This window comes from Erpetoichthys calabaricus, chromosome 12 (genome assembly GCF_900747795.2).
Source record: "Erpetoichthys calabaricus chromosome 12, fErpCal1.3, whole genome shotgun sequence".
Taxonomy (NCBI): Eukaryota; Metazoa; Chordata; class Cladistia; order Polypteriformes; family Polypteridae; genus Erpetoichthys; species Erpetoichthys calabaricus.
In genome coordinates this window covers 144695138-144714249 of record NC_041405.2, presented here as the reverse complement: position 1 = coordinate 144714249, position 19112 = coordinate 144695138, and the positions used below count along the sequence as shown (strand labels likewise).

The following is a 19112-nucleotide window of genomic DNA, read 5'->3' as shown; positions in this document are numbered from 1 at the left end:
ACTTTGGTCAACTACTCTTATTTTAAAAGTGCTCTATAAATAAAATTGACTTCACTTGATTCTTTCAAAATAACATCAAGTTGAGTTTTGAAGGTCTTACTGTCTACCATGCGACTTGGTCACTTACTCTGCGCTTTGCTGCACCCACTACACGGCGAACCACCTCAGGATCCCAAATGAAGACTCGAGTGCAGCCATGTGGGGACAAAAAAAAACTTCCTAATGTTTGTGTGAAATTTCCCCTTCACAAGTTTCCAACTGTGTCCCCGTGTTCTTGATGAACTCATTTTAAAGTCACCGTCTTGATCCACTGTACTAATTCCCTTTATAATTGTAAACACTTCAATCATGTCAGCTCTTAATCTTCTTTTGTTTAAACGGTAAAGGCTCAGCTCTTTTAATCTTTCTTCATAACTCATCCCCTGTAGCCCTGGACTCAGCCCTATCACTCTTCTCTGGACCTTTTCTTGTGCTGCTATGTCCTTTTTGTAGCCTGGAGACCCAAACTGCACACAGGACTCCAGATGAGGCCTCACCACTGTGTTATAAAGCTTGAGCAGAACCTCCTGTGACTTGTACTCCACACACATCAGGGCACAAAATAACCCAACATTCTGTTAGCTTTCTTAATGGCTTTTGAACACTGTCTGGCAGTTGATAGCATCAAATCCACTATGAGTCCTAAACAATAACGGGCGCTAGAATAGTAGTGCATAAACATTAGTAGGTACAGTCTATATTAAATGGCAAAGGACCGTCTATTTTCTGTTACAGTAATCCTGGCTTGTATGTGGCTGTAATATGCGTCACTGTATTGTGTGCCTTTAATTTTGTCTCACAGTAATATGTCTCTCCAGCAAGTATTTTAATCTGTGCTGGCGTGCAGCTGATTATTGTATGTATGGCGTCTCCCCAGCAATGGATTTTATGCGTGTGAAAATAAATCTACTTTTAAAAGTCATCCTATTGTAATATCATGAAAATTCGTATATTTAGGAAAACACTTTACCGGGCCAAGTTTGTTAATCACAAATCTGACATCCTCAGAGTGAACACTTGCACAACACTAATCCCATCTCTTTGGGGAAGCTGGTCTCCGCGTCTCAGTACCCGATTGGATTTTTCGTGCATTATGTTTTAGGTCTTACCTCATTTACCGAAATGCGATTGGATCGGCTGAGCGATATTTTATAGGTCCCGCCCTCTCTGTCTTGTGTGACGCGTCAGGCGGCCTTTGAAGCATCGCACCGTGCCCCGCGCATGCGCACTTCACCAGAAGACACACACACACACGAACACTGGACGCACACAGGGATTTTATTATATATAAATTATTTATATATAAATACGTTTTCTTAAGTCTTCACGATTCACAGTGAAAGTTTGGGGGGGCTCATGTGTACCCCTAGGCTCATCATCAAGTCCTTCCATGAAAACCCTGAATACCATGAGGACTGATTGATGTCATTTATGTTAGGTAGAATGCCCAGAGGGGCTGGGTGGTCTCATGGCCTGGAACCCCTGCAGATTTTTTTTTTTTTCTCCAGCCATCTGGAGTTTTTTTCTGTCCTCCCTGGCCATCGGACCTTACTTTTATTCTATGTTAGTGTTCTCTTATTTTAATTCTTACTTTATCACGTAAAGCACTTTGAGCTACATTACTTGTATGAAAATGTGCTACAGAAATAAAAGTTGTTGTTGTAGGCTGAGGACTTCAAACGTCCCATCACAGCAACACTCCCATACGCCCGATGCAGCAAAAACCACTAAAGATGGAGGATGATGGGTGAGAACATCCATTTTCAGAACTCACTTACATAAGACAGACAGGCAGTCCCATCAGTCCCTCAAAAGACAAATCACTTTCACGGTCATTTTATGAGACCACAAGCCACCCTGCTGCCCGCCAGAGAATTCATTCATCCATTTTGTAACACACTGTTTAGGCCCACGAAGAGCCACTTTTAATTAAATCCATTTTTCTTTCAACACACCCTGCATTGTAACAAGCTGAAGGACTTGTTGTCATAGACAAGTCGGTCTTTATTAACATACAGTAAAGTCCACAGCTGATTAAATTTATTTCTCTAAACAATAGCCACAATCAGACGTGGATGGAACCTTGTGCTGAATTCTTCTTCCAAATGGAAAGCAAGCAATCATCCCATTCACAGCAGCAACAAGTTCATGGTCTTCTTCCCTGTAGAAGCAACATAAAATAGACAAGTTAGAAGACCAAAGACCTTCAGATCTCAAAGCTTCAAGTCCAAGACAGTCATTGGGAGCAGCAAGCTGACCAGTGCAGCTCACCATAACAAAAGCCAGCTGCTCTGTAGTCGGGCTGACACGTCTGGCCAAGGCTTCCCACCATCATCCATGCAAGGTCCAAGCTCAGCACAAAGCCTTCTAGAGGGGCAAGCGGAAATTTCATCTACAGTGGGTGATCACAGGAATTGTCTCACTTAGTGACAGATTTTAGGAGTATTACTTAATGAATGAAACCATTTGGATTTCCTGTAACGGGACATCCCTGTCGACAGCACCAAGCGTCTGCAGATCTTTCCTGAGCTACTGTTCATGTAAAGATAATATTTACCCTCAAGTTCTTAAGGAGGCTAGCGAGTACAGATATAAACCATTGCCACATTTTTATTGAGTCACTGCACACTGGGGAGATTCCAAAGGACAGGAAAGTGGCAAACATCATCCCATTATATAAAAAAAGGACGACAGGTCAGATCCAAGCAAGTACAGGCTACATACATACATACATACATGATTTGCAGTTATGTAGAACTATGGAAGCATACAGGAGATTAAAGATCACAGTATTGAGGAATAATTTACACTGAAAGCCTGACACTTACAATGCTGCCTCTTGAAAGGAGTCGTGTGCCTCTTGTTACAATATTCTCCTCAACAATGGGGACATAAATGCTCAAATTCCAAGTCCGCAGCAGACTAGAAAGCTTTGGTGGCAGCAGTTTGGAACAATGGGTTTCCATTTCGATATTTCCCCAGCTTGCCATTTATTAAAGCTACTTATATTGTTGACATACCTGTAGAATACAATATTTAGGCCGTGTTTTCTTTTAAAGGAGAAGATTGGGACTTTTTGAAAAAAAAAAAAAAAAAAAAAAACTTTTTTTTTTTTTTTAACAAACATGCTATATACAGTAATCCCTCCTCCATCGCGGGGGTTGCGTTCCAGAGCCACCCGCGAAATAAGAAAATCCGCGAAGTAGAAACCATATGTTTATATGGTTATTTTTATATTGTCATGCTTGGGTCACAGATTTGCACAGAAACACAGGAGGTTGTAGAGAGACAGGAACGTTATTCAAACACTGCAAACAAACATTTGTCTCTTTTTCAAAAGTTTAAACTGTGCTCCATGACAAGACAGAGATGACAGTTCTGTCTCACAATTAAAAGAATGCAAACATATCTTCCTCTTCAAAGGAGTGTGTGTCAGGAGCACAGAATGTCACATAGATAGAGAAAACAATCTCTAGCAAACAAATCAATAGGGCTGTTTGGCTTTTAAGTATGCGAAGCACCGCGGCACAAAGCTGTTGAAGGCGGCAGCTCACACCCCCTCCGTCAGGAGCAGGGGGACAGAGAGAGAGATAGAGAGAGACAGTTTGTTTTTCAGTCAAAAATCAATACGTGCCCTTCGAGCTTTTAAGTATGCGAAGCACTGTGCAGCATGTCGTTTCAGGAAGCAGCTGCACTAAAGATAGCAAAGTGAAGATAATCTTTCAGCATTTTTAGACGAGCGTCCGTATCGTCTAGGTGTGCGAACAGCCCCCCTGCTCAATCCCCATACGTCAGGATCACAGATAGTCAGCGCAACAGAGAGAGAGAAAAGTAAGCAATCTAGCTTCTCAGCCATCTGCCAATAGCGTCCCTTGTATGAAATCAACTGGGCAAACCAACTGAGGAAGCATGTACCAGAAATTAAAAGACCCATTGTCCGCAGAAATCCGCAAACCAGCAAAAAATCCGCGATATATATTTAAATATGCTTACATATAAAATCCGCGATGGAGTGAAGCCGTGAAAGGCGAAGCGCGATATAGCGAGGGATCACTGTATTCAATTTTTGTCATGTGAAATTCTGTTCTAAAAAATTAAGCAAATTCTATAAAATAAAAAAAAAAAAATCCTGCCCACACTGGCATTTTACAATGGATGCTATGGGGCACAAACAAAAATCATAAAAAACCTACTAAAGACATCCAGTTTTCAAGCCAAAGCAGTTGTCGAGTGTTGACCTGGGTCTTGTCCACACTGAAATAGTTTCTGAAATTAAAAATAAATAAATAAAAATGCACACACACCAATATTATGAGATTCCGCCATTTTAAGATGATCTGCTGTGGCGACAGCTCAGCACTTAGTCTTCCTGTACGACAGCCTTTCACACCTTGGTGGGTGGTTTCCTCTCAAAAGACCAAATCACAGTAAACTTTTCGTGCTACATGGTTTGTTCCAATTTACTTCCAAATGTATATGAGAACTCGCACAAGCAAACAGAAAATGTATCCTTACCACGAGAAATAAATGAGTGATAAAATGATTACTTCCAGATCTCTTCTGCTGTCATAAACGTGTCATAAACACAAAAGGCATTGATGGATTTGTAATGTATTTGTTAAGTTTTTACGCTTTCCCTTTGTGCCTCTTAGCCTCCATTGTAATGCGACAGTGCGGGCAAACATATAGCATGTTTGTGAAGAAAAATACCAAAATTCTTCCTTAACACCTTATTCAATACAAAATTATTAAAACGCTCAATTTTTAATCTTCCAACTAATACACAACTGCCCAATTTCACATTAACAATTTTTAGGTGGTTCCCTGCAGTAGGAAGGCTGTGTGTGTATACTGGAGGCAGTATGTGTGGTTTGTAAGACTAAGTACTTACACGACTGTACTGATCTTAATGATCACTGCCTTTGATATTTGTAATAAATCGCATACCCCAAGTACTTGTGTCAATTTTAAACCCAAAGGCACCTCCTAGTGGCCGCAGCTCAAATTCTCCAGTTTGTGGATAACAGAAGGCTCGGGCTCTCAAATCTTATTATTCAATTTCTACACCCAGCTTTTATTTAGGCCTCAATGTGGCATTAGCATTTTGGGGGTGGGGGGTACGAGAATGTGCCGGACAGACCCATAAAGTATCATAGCTTTTACCCTGCACACTTGCTTTATGCCATTTTTCAGTTTGGTCTCATTTTCACAAGTCTTTTTTTGTTAACCGTTTTCTCCTGTAATTACAGGGCAATTTAAACAGCAGGTGGCAGTGACAATGTGTCTTAAGTAGGCACAGCTAATTCAGCTCCATTGCGCACTTGAGCTCACTGAGGAGCCACCTTAATAACAGACATTAGGAAAGAAGTCAAAGCCCAAATAAGGTGAATTAAGACCACTTGGGGAGGAAAAAGCCAGCAGCCACAAAAGATCTCTAGAGCCAAGCTTTGGGTCACCACTTTCTCTTGATGGGGGTGCTACACTTCTGCGTGTTCCGGCTTTGCCCTTCAGCTTATTTGTGTGACCCTTGTGTTGTTTAGTGCTCCTCTAAAATGCAGTGCAACTGCCCATGTGCATACATTTTACTTTAAATATCCACTTTTTCAAGGTGGTACCAAAACATAACCGGTTTCTATTTAGTACACGCTGCTCTTATATAACAGAGCATCTACACGGCTGTGTTAAAGCAGCATGAAAGCACAGTAGGAAAACAACACGGACCTCCGCTGTTTCACACAGAGAAAGCCAAACCTTCCCTTACCCACATATTCTTTTTCTTTTAATATGAAAAGACAAGGGGGCATCGCTCGCCTACCCCCGGCGTTTTGAACCCGTGCCCGCTGGGCAGCCGTAGTTTCAGACGCGCGTTGTAGGAGCTTGCGTTGTTTTGAACCCGTGCTTGCCCTGCTTCTGTGGTTTGAGACGCGCGTTGTAGGCGTATATCCGTCACTTGAGCTCGTTTGGTTTGAACCCGTGCCTGCTTTGCCTCCGCAGTTTCAGACGGTGGGTCGCGTGTGGCGTTTTGTACGATCCCAAGCAGCACATTATTCCTAACTTCACTCCGCAGTAGTGCCACGCACAATATGGCGGTGACGCCTGCGCCTTCACTATGCAGTAGTGCCTCTCACAATATGGCGGCAACGCCTGCGCCTTCCGTATTATGTCGGGTTTTACCATGCTGTGTAGGCACCTTTGCCTTTCATACTTTCCCGCGCCTTCCGACGCGCGATGTAGGCGCCTGCACCTTCCGGGTCTGCCTCCGCTGTGTGGTGTGGACGTTTAACTGTCGTTTATTCTGCCTTTATATTCTGTATCTCGCTGTGCATGTGTTTCGTGCCTAGGTTTTTTTTGAAGCTGTTGCATTCCAGTTTTCATCATCTGTAACCAGCTCTCCATGTGTTTGGCCCCGTTCTTTAACCTCTTTATGACGTTTTACTTTGTTTCCTACTCTGTCTTTTATTTCTGACTTTGCTTTATCCTGCTTGCGGCATGTCAGACAGTTCGTAATCTCTCCCGTTTCACTCTGGGGAGGGGGGCTTTGTGTGGCGCCTGCGCACTATGTCTCCTGCGTCCACGGGCAGGTCCCTGCGTCCATATCCGGTTTACCATTCTCGGTTAGTAATATGGATACCATGGAACAGTGAGCACATTGCTCTAACTTTCATAGTGTATGCTGCTCACCCAAACACTGATGAAAGAATGTGAAAGCAAAGCTTACATACGTGTGAATGTTTTTTGAGAATCACTTCATCGTTGTCATTCTTGCATTATGAAGAATAGAGTATGTGTTTCATGTTAATTACCAAATAGTATGAGCCAGAAATTCAATGGCTTTATGAAGTGCACCCCGCGTTTGGCTTGACACTCTGGACATGTCATGGCTGGCGGTTTTTTTTGTGCCACTAAGGCATCTAGCAAGGTGTGCCCATTTCCTATACTGGACTCTTTTTCTGTAAGTGGCATTGGCAATGCTCTACCTGCTCAGCAAATGTCCCCACTGTTATTGTTCTTCTTTCCCAGGAAATGTCACTGCTGGTCTTTTCCTTTCTGCCATGTCGCCCTTTTGAGAAGTTTGTCACACGAAACACATGGACTCTGAAAGAACAGAGAGATTGCCACTACCCAAATTTTTTTTATTCACTTGAGTATAACACATCATAAGCTTTCAATTACGACCAAGATCGAGGTTCCAGCCTCAGTGCTTCACCAATAAAACACCTGACAGGATACAATGCAGAAGTTTTCTACAATGTCATTCTGCACACACAAAATCCTAAGTTGTTAAGATGGCGTTTGCTTAATTACTACACAGTGGACACAATGTACCATCAAGCTAAACGTACTTAATGTTTTGGGTTGTTAGAAAATCAGAGAGGCCATTTCTCAAATCACTAGCAGTCTGAGCTGCCTTTCTGCGTAGGATGGGCTCTCTTCAGTTTTCCCCCCTTATTTCTGTATTTCTCCGGTACTCCAACAGTGTAATTAGGGCCCTGTCTTGGACAGAACATCACTATTCAGCCATTTCTCAAATCCTCCCACCACCTCCTCAGAGGCTTTTACAGTTATAATCCCAGTGCTGCAGCCCTCTGACATGTGACTATGAGTGTGCAACATCAAGCACAACCTAATTTACTGAACCAAGATCATTTAAATAGCAACAGAACTGCTAATTTCTGTTCATCTGCTCTTTTTTCCTCCTTAAACGTCAAATGTACCTAGAAACGAACATTTAAAAAGGACCGATCAATGGGAAGCACTGCTGCCTCATTTCTTCTGACCACCGTGATAAGGTTCATAGACAGACTTCCAGGCCCATACCATGACCTCTCTATGACAGGCGAGTCCAAACTGACACCTGTGAGCACACAACTGTGCACTATGACAGACTAGTGTCTTGTTACAGGACAATCCTTGAGCTGTGCATGTAGGAAAGGAGGATCCAGTTCCCCATGTCCTTCAAGCACCTCTTCACAACTACTGAGCGTCATTTCAAATGCTACAGCAGGGGTGTCGAACTCCAGGCCTGGAGGGCCGCAGGTTTTCATTCTCACCCTTTTCCTAATCAGTGATCAGTTTTCACTGCTGATTAACTCCTTTTCCCTTCATTTTAATAGCCCTGTTTTTTTAGGTCCTCTGAATGTATTCCTTTCTTCATTAAATGACAGACGAACAGAAATGAGATGTGAAACAAGCCAACAGATGACCAGCTAAGCTGGGATTTCAAACTCCAATCACTTTCTTAATGAGAAGCCGATTCTTGCTGTTAATTAAACTCATTATTTAATTCCATGGCTTGTTGCTGCTCTCATTCTTTGTTGATTTTTCGTTTTTTTCTAAGAACACCGTCACCATGTTTTGGTGACCTGAGAGATCAACCTTACTGAGACCTTCACCTTTCTTTAATTTTCAGATACTGTGTGATGGGCACAGGGGAGCTGGTCATGTAGCGCCTCGTTTTGGGTCTCATTGTTTGGCTGCTAATTAAGGAAAAAGAGACTACTAAGGAGCCTGAGTCACGTTAATTAAAACTAAATCAAAGAAGTTAATTAGCAGAAAAAAAAAAACAGGTCACTAATGAAGAAGAAAGGTAGAATGAAAACCTGCAGCCACTGCGGTCCTCCAGGACTGGAGTTCGACACCCGTGTGCTACAGCATTCCTGGGCATGGTTGCTGACCATGTGCCCTTAGTAATGGCTGCTGGCTACTCTTCCAAATTGATAATATACCATGTTACAAAGCAGACACCCATTCAAGCTGGTTCCATGATCATGTGAGCAACTTCAACGTACTCCAACTGTCTGCACAGTGTACCTTTAGGAAGAGGTAGAACTGGAGAGATGAAGCATGAATGCATACCCAATTTAATAAAAGTGCTGGAAATGTATGATGCTTTCGAGTCACCTTTTTACAGAATCGACCAGGAATGTTTCCAGCACTTTACCAGAGTTCAGGCCTCAAATAATTTAGGATATTACTAGACACGACTGCCTAATTAAACGTCCACAGGCAGAATGTTGCACAACTGTCTGAAGATCACTTTTACATTTAGAGCATGGATAGAATTTAAACCAGCTACTTTTTCATTTGGAGTCTTGTTGCTTATTCAGCATCTCAGAAAATAAAACAGAAATAAATTAGGATATAGTGGGATGGAAAATGACTGACTGACTAAATGTATTACATTATGGGCGTCTTGTTATAAGTACCAGCCTCTTTAGAAGGACGCAGAAGTGGTCTTCTATGCTTATGGTTTAGTTGCTGTTCTGAGCAAGTGCTGTAACTAGGTAGTCCACTACTATTGCCGCAACAGGTTTCGACCATATGGTTACGAGTGCCAATCTGCAATAATCAACAGTCGCTTCATACTCCTGCAAAATGTAAAACGCAAACAAATTCAGAAAAAATACATTCCAAATAGCCATCCCAACTCCACGCAAATCATTTTCAACAGAATCAATGCTTCAGTGGCCAAAGACAGCTTCATCTGAAATGGAGCTTGGGGAAAAAAAAAAGGAAAGAAGAAAATTCTAGATTGTTAAAGGAGAAAATTCAGAACAGACAGTAAGCAACACCTGGAGATGTAGGTGAAGAGCTGCTTCTGATGGACAAGGAAACAAACAAGCAATCTTTTATACAGCACCTAGAGGTAATTTACATGTGAGGAACCCAAGTGCAATTACTAACACACAAGCCCTCCAAACTACTTGACTTAACACATAGGGAGTCATTTGCTCAAGCAGTGGATTGGTAGCTGTGTCTACCATTAAGTCACACAGCTTGCTGAAACTTAAAAAAAATATTTTATATTATATATATATATATATATATATATATAAGCAATGAATATGGGCTTTGATTTGCCCAACACACATAAAGGTGTCCATGAATAACAACAGGTCTGTCATGAAAGTGTATAGTGGAAAAAGAGGTAGGGAACTGGAGAGTAACCAGCCAATGGCTACTAAACTTGTAAAAGCAGAGCACATGTACAGACATGGCGGTACAGTGGCACAGTGGGTAGCGCTGCTGCCTCGCAGTTGGGAGACCTGGGGACCTGGGATCGCTTCCCAGATCCTCCCTGCGTGCAGTTTGCATGTTCTCCCCGTGTCTGCGTGGGTTTCCTCCCACAGTCCAAAGACATGCTGGTTAGGTGGATTGGCGATTCTAAATTGGCCCTAGTGTGGGTGTGTTTGTGTGTGTCCTGCGGTGGGTTGGCACCCTGCCCAGGATTGTTTCCTGCCTTGTGCCCTGTGTTGGCTGGGATTGGCTCCAGCAGACCCCCGTGACCCTGTGTTCGGATTCAGCGGGTTGGAAAATGGATGGATGGATGGATGTACAGACATAAGCAACTGAGGCCAGCTTGTTGACTGACCCTGAATAACCAGGACTAAAACTCTCTCTGAAGGTGCCAGTCAGCACTGTAGGAGTTAACTAAGCTGCAATATGCATTTTAACACATTCTTACTAATCGAGCCAGTAGTAATAATAATAAATTACATTTATATAGCGCTTTTCTCAGTACTCAAAGCGCTATCCACACAGGGATGAACCGGGAAGCGAACCCACAATCTTCCACAGTCTCCTTACTGCAAAGGAGCAGCACTACCACTGCGCCACCTGTGAGGTGTAGCATGTATAAAGTGTGCCAGTTTTAGAGTCATTTCTTGCAGTGCTGTCAGCTAACTCCATTGAATTACCAAGGGCAGGGGACATGAATGTGAAGTAGTGGAGGGGTTATTTTGAAAAAGCTATTTCTTCTAGCACAGAAAAGCCAAGCAAAATGACACCTTTTATTATTTCTTCTAGCAGAAATTGTCATGGTGAAATTACTTCTGACCGACTGTTGTGAGCTGCAGTCAAGTTGATTTAATGCAAATTAATTTTTCCATGCCAATGTTCACTTCATTCCACGTACTTGTATATAGGCTGAGCTCTGTGTGCTTTATAAATCTGTCACTGTCCTGCTCCACTGACAGACTGAGGAGATTGTTCCTCCCCCACACTATGCGACTCTTCAATTCCAACCGGGGGTGGGGGGGGGTAAACGTTAATATTATACAAAGTTATTGTCTGTTTTACCTGCATTTTTTATCACTTTAATTTAATATTGTTTCCTTATCAGTATGCTGCTGCTAAAGTATGTGAATTTCCCCTTGGGATTAATAAAGTATCTGTCTATACAAATACATATTGATTGATGCAGGATTGATTTAAAATGCAATGTGAACAACGCACACCAAGTTGTAGTAAGCTAGGATGTATAATATGTATGTCGTATCTAACCGATACAGAGATAATGGACATACTTACTGACCCAGTGAAACTCTCACAGAAAGAAAACACTTTCCTCTTTGGCGCAGTTTTCCTCATAGGCAATATGGCTAAATAGCACCCTCTAGTGACCAAAACTGATGTGCATAACTCCAAAGTGACATGGGGGTTCAGGACATACATACTTAGAGTATAAAAAAAAAACTCAAAGAAAAAACTGGCATGTTGCTCAGAAGTACTAGTAAGAATTTCTTGTACTTTGTACCTGTGATAATATTACTACTAAAACACCATGCCCCCCCAAAAAAAAAAAAAAAAAAAAAAAGTCAGAAAAAAATTGTTTTTTCACTAATAAACACAAAAAATGGCTGAACAGAGTTTCACAAAATTCTGCATGTGCCTTGCTGTTGGCACAACTTGAAATATACAGTAGGATGTGTGCGATATTAGGAAGAGGGGTTAAAATGGGGGTTTGGTGGCAACTTACAAAACAGCACCAATGCAGGGACTGCAAAAAAGTCCTAAACTTAATTTGGCAGTTGAGGAAGGCAAGTCTGCCTAACCTCCTCCCATCCAGCCCAGTTGCATCAGCATCGGATTTGGGAACTGCAGTGAGTGCACACAGCACAAAAATTCATTGAGGCCATTCTACCCTCCATTAAAGACATCTGTATCAAGCGTCGCATCCCTAAAGCCTACGAGCATGGTGGCAGACGGCACCCACCCTTCACATGGTGTATTTGTCCCACTTCGGTCCTGCAGAAAGCGCTTTAGTATCCAAAACAGTTCTGCCAGGTTCAGCCACCAGGTACTCTGGCTAGCATAATTTTGAATTATAAAATAAGATTTGTAAATCATTGGTGTACAATAACTTTAAAACTTGACAAAAAAGTTAATAAAAAGTGCAAGATAGGAAACATTAAAAAAGTGTGTGGGGAAAAAAAAAAAAAGTTAAAAATTAGAAACACACCCATAAGGATGGCCCACCAATCAGGTTCTTGGCCTACTCATCTTTCTTGAATTTGCCATTGATGTAGGGCACATAGTCCAGAATTAGCCTCCAGTCAGTGGCATACACCAATCCAACAGCACCCACTGTACCCCAGGCACCCAAAGTGGGAAACCTGTGAAGGGGAAGAGAAGAAGAGGGGAGGGAAAAAATAAAAAAAAGTTAGAAAACCAGAAATGTCTAGCAGATGAAACATGATAATATGGAATTGAAGACTAGATCCTTCTGTAAAACCCACCAGAACCTTGACAGTGTGCTCAGGTAAGATTTCAGCTGAAAAACTAATAAGGTCCTCACAGGTGGCGCAGTGGTAGTGCTGCTGCTTTTCACTAAGGAGACTGTGGAAGATTGTGGGTTCGCTTCCCGGTTCCTCCCTGTGTGGATAGCGCTTTGAGTACTGAGAAAAGCGCTATATAAATGTAATGAATTATTATTATTATTTATTATTAAGGTGCAACACGGTAGCGCAGTGGTAGCGCTGCTGCCATGTACCTAGGAGACCCGGGTTCACTTCCCTGCGTGGAGTTTGCATGTTCTCCCGGTGTCTGCATGGGTTTCCTCCAGGTGCTCCAGTTTCCTCCCACAGTCCAAAGACATGCAGGTTAGGTAGATTGGCGATCCTAAATTGTCCCTAGCGTGTGGTGGGTGTGTGTGCCCTGTGGTGGGCCAGCACCCTGCCTGGGGTTTGTTTACTGCCATGCGCCCTGTGTTGGCTGGGATTGGCTTTAGCAGACACCCCAACCCCCCCCCCATGACCCTGTAGTTGGATGGTTGGATAATGGATGGATGGAAAACTAAAAAGGCTCTCACACAAAAACTAGAAGTGCCATTTCACTATTACATATGAGGGGAACTATAAAAGATAGTTTTGGGAAGGGGGGGGGGTTGTATTGAAAGAAGCACAGTCATGGGCCCATGCTTATTTTCCAAACAACTTGAAATTTACTGAGGAGACTGTTGTACAACTCAGACTACCACCAAGTTCTGTTATGTCATAATACACATAATTTATTCCACACAAGCCATCACAGGACATCTGGAGCACACACTCACATGCACAATGATAGGAGCCAGGCAATATCTTTTGAGATATGAGCTATAGAGAATAGAGGACTTAAGATTTGAAAAAATAAATAAATAAAAAGACAGAATAACTAAAAATTAAAGGGCAACAACAAGCTGGAGAAGGTAACCTCTGGAGAGAATGGCTAAAAAGGGTGGAAAAGTTCAAATATCTTGAATCAACAATAACGGAAGATGGAGAGATACATCTAAAAATAAACCGCAGAATGAAATTAGATTGGAAAAAAGGCATCAGGGGTGTTATGTGATTAAAGAATTGGTACAAAAGTGAAAGGTAAAAGTAATCAGAACAGAGTTGTTGCATAGATCTGAAAACCTGGGCAGTTAAAAAGATGCACCAGGATGTGTGCAGAAAGAAGGCTTGATAGAAGATCAGGAATGAGAGACGATTAATGGAAGAATTAAAGGTTTAAGTGGTGCAAGCATAAAATGAGATGAGAGGCAAACAAAACGGCTAGAACCGCCATGGATATGAAGGCGTCAGTGTAGCCTCCGAGTTGTGACTCAGGTGAAGACAAGGGACACAAAAAGGTTTTGTCCAACATGTCGGTTTATTCTGCTGTAATACAAAGCATATGCCGAGTCTCATCACCCGCATGCCCTGTAATACAAACTGTTTATATTTAGCAGTTAAATAATATTTATTATTAACAAACGGAGGTTACATGAATCCAAACAACACCATACACAACTGAGCTCGTCCACACTCAACAACCCTTCTTCAGGGTTAGCAGACGTGCGATTTTCACCCAAATGGGGCTATTATTGAAAGCGACGTAAGGACTTTTGTGCCGTTTTTAAATGTAGCGTGCGGCCGACCGAATTGTAAAGCTCCAAGGGGAATGGACGCTCATAGCGGCAAAGCTCCAAGGGGGGCTCCATATCCCCCTAATACCACCCCCCAAACCCTTCGACGATAGCGGTCAAAACTTCAAGGAGAGCACTGCCTGACTGTCTACAGCCCCCAGTCACTGGGCTGGAAATATTTCCAGGGCCTGACAACCCTGCATTGCTGGGGTGTCGGTGTTAACTGCCCCTCAGTTCTGCAATGGTCTCGTTTCCTACCGAAATGAAACTTAACACAACATCCCTGGGCTTTTAACCCTCACAATGTAATTTCAAACAAAGTATTGGGTGGCTGTAGATGGAAGACTAATTATTAACCCCTGATAGTTGAGGACGAAGGAGAAGAGGACGACCAAGGAGAAAATGGATGGACTATGTGTAGGGGCATCAAAGGGGAGTCAGGCGATGAAGAGTACAACACAGGAGAGTGGATGAGGCTGGTCTAATACAACAACTGAACATACAAGTGGGACAAGCTTTACAAGAAGAACTTTCTAAACTGCTTATCCAGGTAAGGGTCGCGGGGAACTACGGTCTATCCTGACACCATCAGCCCTAACACCAGGCTTGGAGGGAACCCACCAGCACCATTTGCGGACCACCCTCGCGGACATATGTGTCTACACTCACGCCGGTTCAACTCAAGTAACTTAACCAGCTCATTTTTTGAGATGTGACATTAAAGTCTGAGTACGGAGAAAACCCCATTCATGGACTGGTAGATCATGTCAGTTCCAAGTGACGTACCAGGATTTAAAGACTCGCCGTACCTCTAAAATCCAGACCTCCATTTCAGGGGTCGTAGCGCCAATGTCCAGCACCAGGTTCACTTACTGCTTCTGCTCAAATTCCACGCCAGCACAAACTCTTCTTCGGCTAACGACCCCTATAATAATAGTATTTTATGGTCAATCATACACACATGCACAAAAAACTCACCACAATCGGAGCAACTGAGCGTATCGCGGACCAATCGCTTTACTAAGCATCTTGCCGTCCTTAAGCCGACCGACCTCTCGTTAGCTTTTAATGGCGTTCGAGGGCCTCTAGGGCGCCCGTCTAGGCTCCGATCTGAACTGTACGAGTATGACTATCTTAAAGGAAAATGGCTGGTTTAAATAGCTAAGAAAATGTTTAACTACACATTACAATATAAACAGATGTATAACCACAAGACCACGAGGACAAAAGAAAGGGAAAAACAAAAGTAAACAGGCAAATAACGATACCTTCCCGCTTTGGGTCCTTCAATCCTTTGAAACAACTTTATTGAGGCACGCAAATGCCTGTATTAATACGCATGCGTAGATGTTTGTCACTAGTCTATTGAACGGTGTCAAAGTAATGGATTTTAGGCGTACTGTCATCTTTGGGAATAACGTATACAGTATTCATATTAAATAATAAATGATTATGTCATGTCATTCTAAACTCGGACTTTAAAGTAACACTTAAAAGTTTGTGAAACAGAGTGGATATTATTGCAGGTATTATAGTTATGCAATTAACCTGAACTCTTCACAAATAACAATAAAATAAAGACTACCCACAAACGGAAAGCTATTTGAACTCCTAGATGATTACACTGTGATATTTAACAAATCACCAGATTTTCTGTACAAAATAAATGGATGATCTTCCTTCGGCACATCATGGCACCTTAGCTACAGTAACTTCACATGGTTGCCTTCTACCCTTTCATAATCATTCTGGGATGTCTTACTAAATTAATTTTCCCTGCTCCCTCTCAGTGAGAGTTTAGGGGTGGCTTTGTATCCAGCAGATGGATCAACTTCAATACTGAGAATCACACTGTGGGAAGGTCACCTCAAAGCAACAATGACGACCGAATGACCATCATAACACCACCAATCAGCCAGTTACACTTGGCTTATGTTAAAGAATTGTTTCAGCATACAAATCCACAAAGAGAAGGAGGAGAGAGAGAGAGAGAGGAGAGATTGGAAGCATGAACTGGTACAGCGTGTTGCTGCACCCACCACATGATGAACCACCTTAGGATCGCAAATTAGGACCTGACTGCAGCAGTGCAACGGGTGAGACCTCAGCGCCACACTAATGTTTGAATGGAGTGGAATAGTGTGAGGTTTTTTTTTTTCTTTCTTCCAGTAGCTGGAGTGCCAATTCTCCCACCAACCCCCAAGTTTCCCCTGCAAGTTGGAGGACCTGCTTCCAGGGCTGGGTGCAAGTTGAGACACAAGAAAAAAAGTCGTCCGAGATGAAGGCAGCAACTGGGGCCTCAGCTGTTGGAGAAGTTTAAAGTGTGAAAGGTGATGGAAAGCCACAAATTCAAAGGCCCAGGGTTAGGCAGATCAGCAGCTGTGTGGTGCTCTAGTGGTTTTGGAGGTCCAGCAGTGGTAGAATCTGAACACACCAGTGTGTGTGGGAACACTGCATGTAACTTTAGGATATTATGTTTTGGTATGGTGAACCAATCAGAGTAGGATTAGGAGGTTTGGCCCAACTTTTCTTGAAGCCTCTGTAAAACAAAGAACTGCCTTGGCCTTTCACCCAGATGATCCCATGAATTGCTTTCTCATGGATTTATTTTACAGCACAAGTAGACAAGCAATCCAGCCCAGAAGAGCAAGTGCTGTCATGTTGTGATTGTAAGAAGAAACATATTGCATACTGTATACAGTGGCGTGCAAAAGTATTCCATCCCCTTGAAAGTCATCCTAATTTTCTGCATGACAAAAGATTTGTACATATATTTATCCATTCAGTATTTTAATGTGAACTTTTATGTTGTAACAGTACATTTCCAAAGTCAAAATAAACCACTTTCTGTAGATATTTAACTAAAGAAGAAAAACTCAAAAGTTAGTGTTTGCCTAAGTATTTAAACCTCTGTGCTTTGGAAGCTCCAGGTTTACACAAATTAATCACAAACAGCACAAAGGTGACAGTCATTTGAGCATAATTAAACATAATTAGGTACTTCTCGTGAGACCTTTATATCTCTCTGGATATAAAAAGCACCCTTTGTAAGGGTCATAAGTCCTTGTTGGACAATCACTGCAAAAATGAAGACAAAGGAGCTTTCTGTTGATGTGAGAAAGAAACAAAGTCATTGAAACGCACAAGGCCGGAGATGGCTACAAAAATATTGAAGATTCTGAATATCATGTTAAGCGCTAGTGGATCCGTCATCAGCAAGTGGAAGGTTCATCACAACACCCAGATTCTCACTAGAACAGGCCGTCCCTCAAAACTAAACATCAGAGCAAGGCGTTGACTAAAATTCCAGCCGTCACTCTCAGAGGTTTGCAATGCTCTTTGGCTGAAACTGGAGTGAAGGCGCAGGGGTCCACATTTTCAAGAGCTCTCTATAAAACAGGCCTCTACAGGAGGGCAGCAAGAAAGAAGCCATTCCTTAAGAAGGTCCATATAAAAAAAGCTTGTATAGCATTTGTATAAGAAAGACCCAGTTAAGATGTGGGAGAAGGCTTTATGGTCAGATGAGACCAAAATATGACTTTCTGGCCAAACCTCAAATAGTGTGGTGTGAAACTAACACTGTCCATGCCTTAAGAAACAGCATAGCTACAGTGAAATATGGTGGTGGCAGCATCATGCTATAGGGATGCCTTTCAAGTGATGGGACTGGGAATCTTGTCAGAGTTGAAGGGACATTGGATGGACACAAATAGCGCACAAAATTACAGGAGAATTTGTTCCAGTCTGCTATGAACATACAACAGGGCAGGACTTATCTGTCAACATGACAATGACCTTAAGCATAAGGCCAATGAGACACTGGAATGGATCAAAAGCAGAATGGTGTATGGTTTGGAATTGCAAAGTCAAAGTCCTGAATTTAACCCTACTAAGAATCTGTGGCACTATTTGAAAACTGCTGTTCAGAGGCGCCATCCCACCAGTCTAGAGGATCTCAGTAAATTCTGCCAAGAACATTTGTGAAGAATCGCTCATGAATAATGTGCAGAACTGGGCCATACCTACATACCCAAAAAGAATTAAGGCCGCTATCAATGTGTAGGGCAGGGGTGTCCAACTCTGGTCCTGGTAGGCCGCAGTGGCTGCAGGTTTTCATTCTAACCCTTTTCCTAATCAGTGAGCAGTTTTCACTGCTAATTAACTTCTTTTCCCTTCATTTTAATAGCCCTGTTTTTATGGATTCAGTCCTGTGAATTGATTTGTTTCTTCATTATATGGCAGCCAAACAGAAATGAGGCGTGAAATGAGCCAACAGAAGACCAGCTAAACTAGAACATCAAACTCCAGCCAATTTCACTCCAACCAGTTTCTTAATGAGAAGCCAATTCTTGCTGTTTATTAAAGCTGTTATTGAATATCACGACTTGTTGCTGCTCTCGTTCTGCCACAGCAGACTGTTGATTTTCTGTTTTTTCTAAGGCCACCGTCGAGATGTTTGGGTGACCTGAGCAGACCAACATGACCGAGACCTTCACCTTTCTTTATTTTCAGGTTAGCTGGTCATGTGGCTCATTGTTTGGATCATTAAGGAAAAAGAAACTAAAACTAAGGCAAAACAAGTTAATCGGCAACAAATACAACTTACTAATTAAGAAGATGGTTAGAATGAAAAGCTGCAGCCACTGCGGCCCACCAGGACCAGAGTTGGACACCCCTGGTGTAGGGCTGGAATACTTATACAAAGACTTTGGAGTTTTTCTTCTTCAGTTAAATATCTACAGTAAGAGGTTTGTTTTTGACTTCAGAAATGTATTGTTACAGCATATTCACATTAAAAATACCAAATTAATAAATATATTTACAAATCCTTTGTCAAGCAGAAAAATATAAGATGACTTTCAAGGGGACTGAATACTTGTGCATGCCAGTGCAGCTGTCCACA

General features: G+C 42.3%; 1 protein-coding gene across 2 annotated transcripts; it reads right to left on the bottom strand.

Moving 5' to 3' along the window:
- Positions 1 to 1936: 1936 nt before the first annotated feature.
- LOC114662794 (cytochrome b-c1 complex subunit 10) lies at positions 1937 to 15476 on the bottom strand. 2 transcript variants are annotated; one of them, XM_028816462.2, is made up of 3 exons: positions 15188 to 15476; positions 12281 to 12434; positions 1937 to 2200 (listed from the first exon to the last, which is right to left on the bottom strand). In XM_028816462.2, exons 1-2 carry the CDS (start codon positions 15235 to 15237, stop codon positions 12314 to 12316), a joined length of 171 nt encoding a protein of 56 aa, XP_028672295.1. In that variant the 5' UTR covers positions 15238 to 15476; the 3' UTR covers positions 1937 to 2200; positions 12281 to 12313. The 2 variants fall into 2 exon arrangements, with proteins under 2 accessions (XP_028672295.1, XP_028672296.1); XM_028816463.2 differs by having other exon boundaries at positions 1937 to 2195; positions 12277 to 12434; positions 15188 to 15471.
- Positions 15477 to 19112: the final 3636 nt, after the last annotated feature.

Bases quoted from the DNA above. Each gene is read 5' to 3' on its own strand.
- LOC114662794 (XM_028816462.2), bottom strand. From the start codon at position 15,237: ATGCTTAGTAAAGCGATTGGTCCGCGATACGCTCAGTTGCTCCGATTG. The intron at 12,435-15,187 runs GTGAGTTTTTTG...TCCCCTTCACAG, and splicing joins GCTCAGTTGCTCCGATTGTG to GTTTCCCACTTTGGGTGCCT.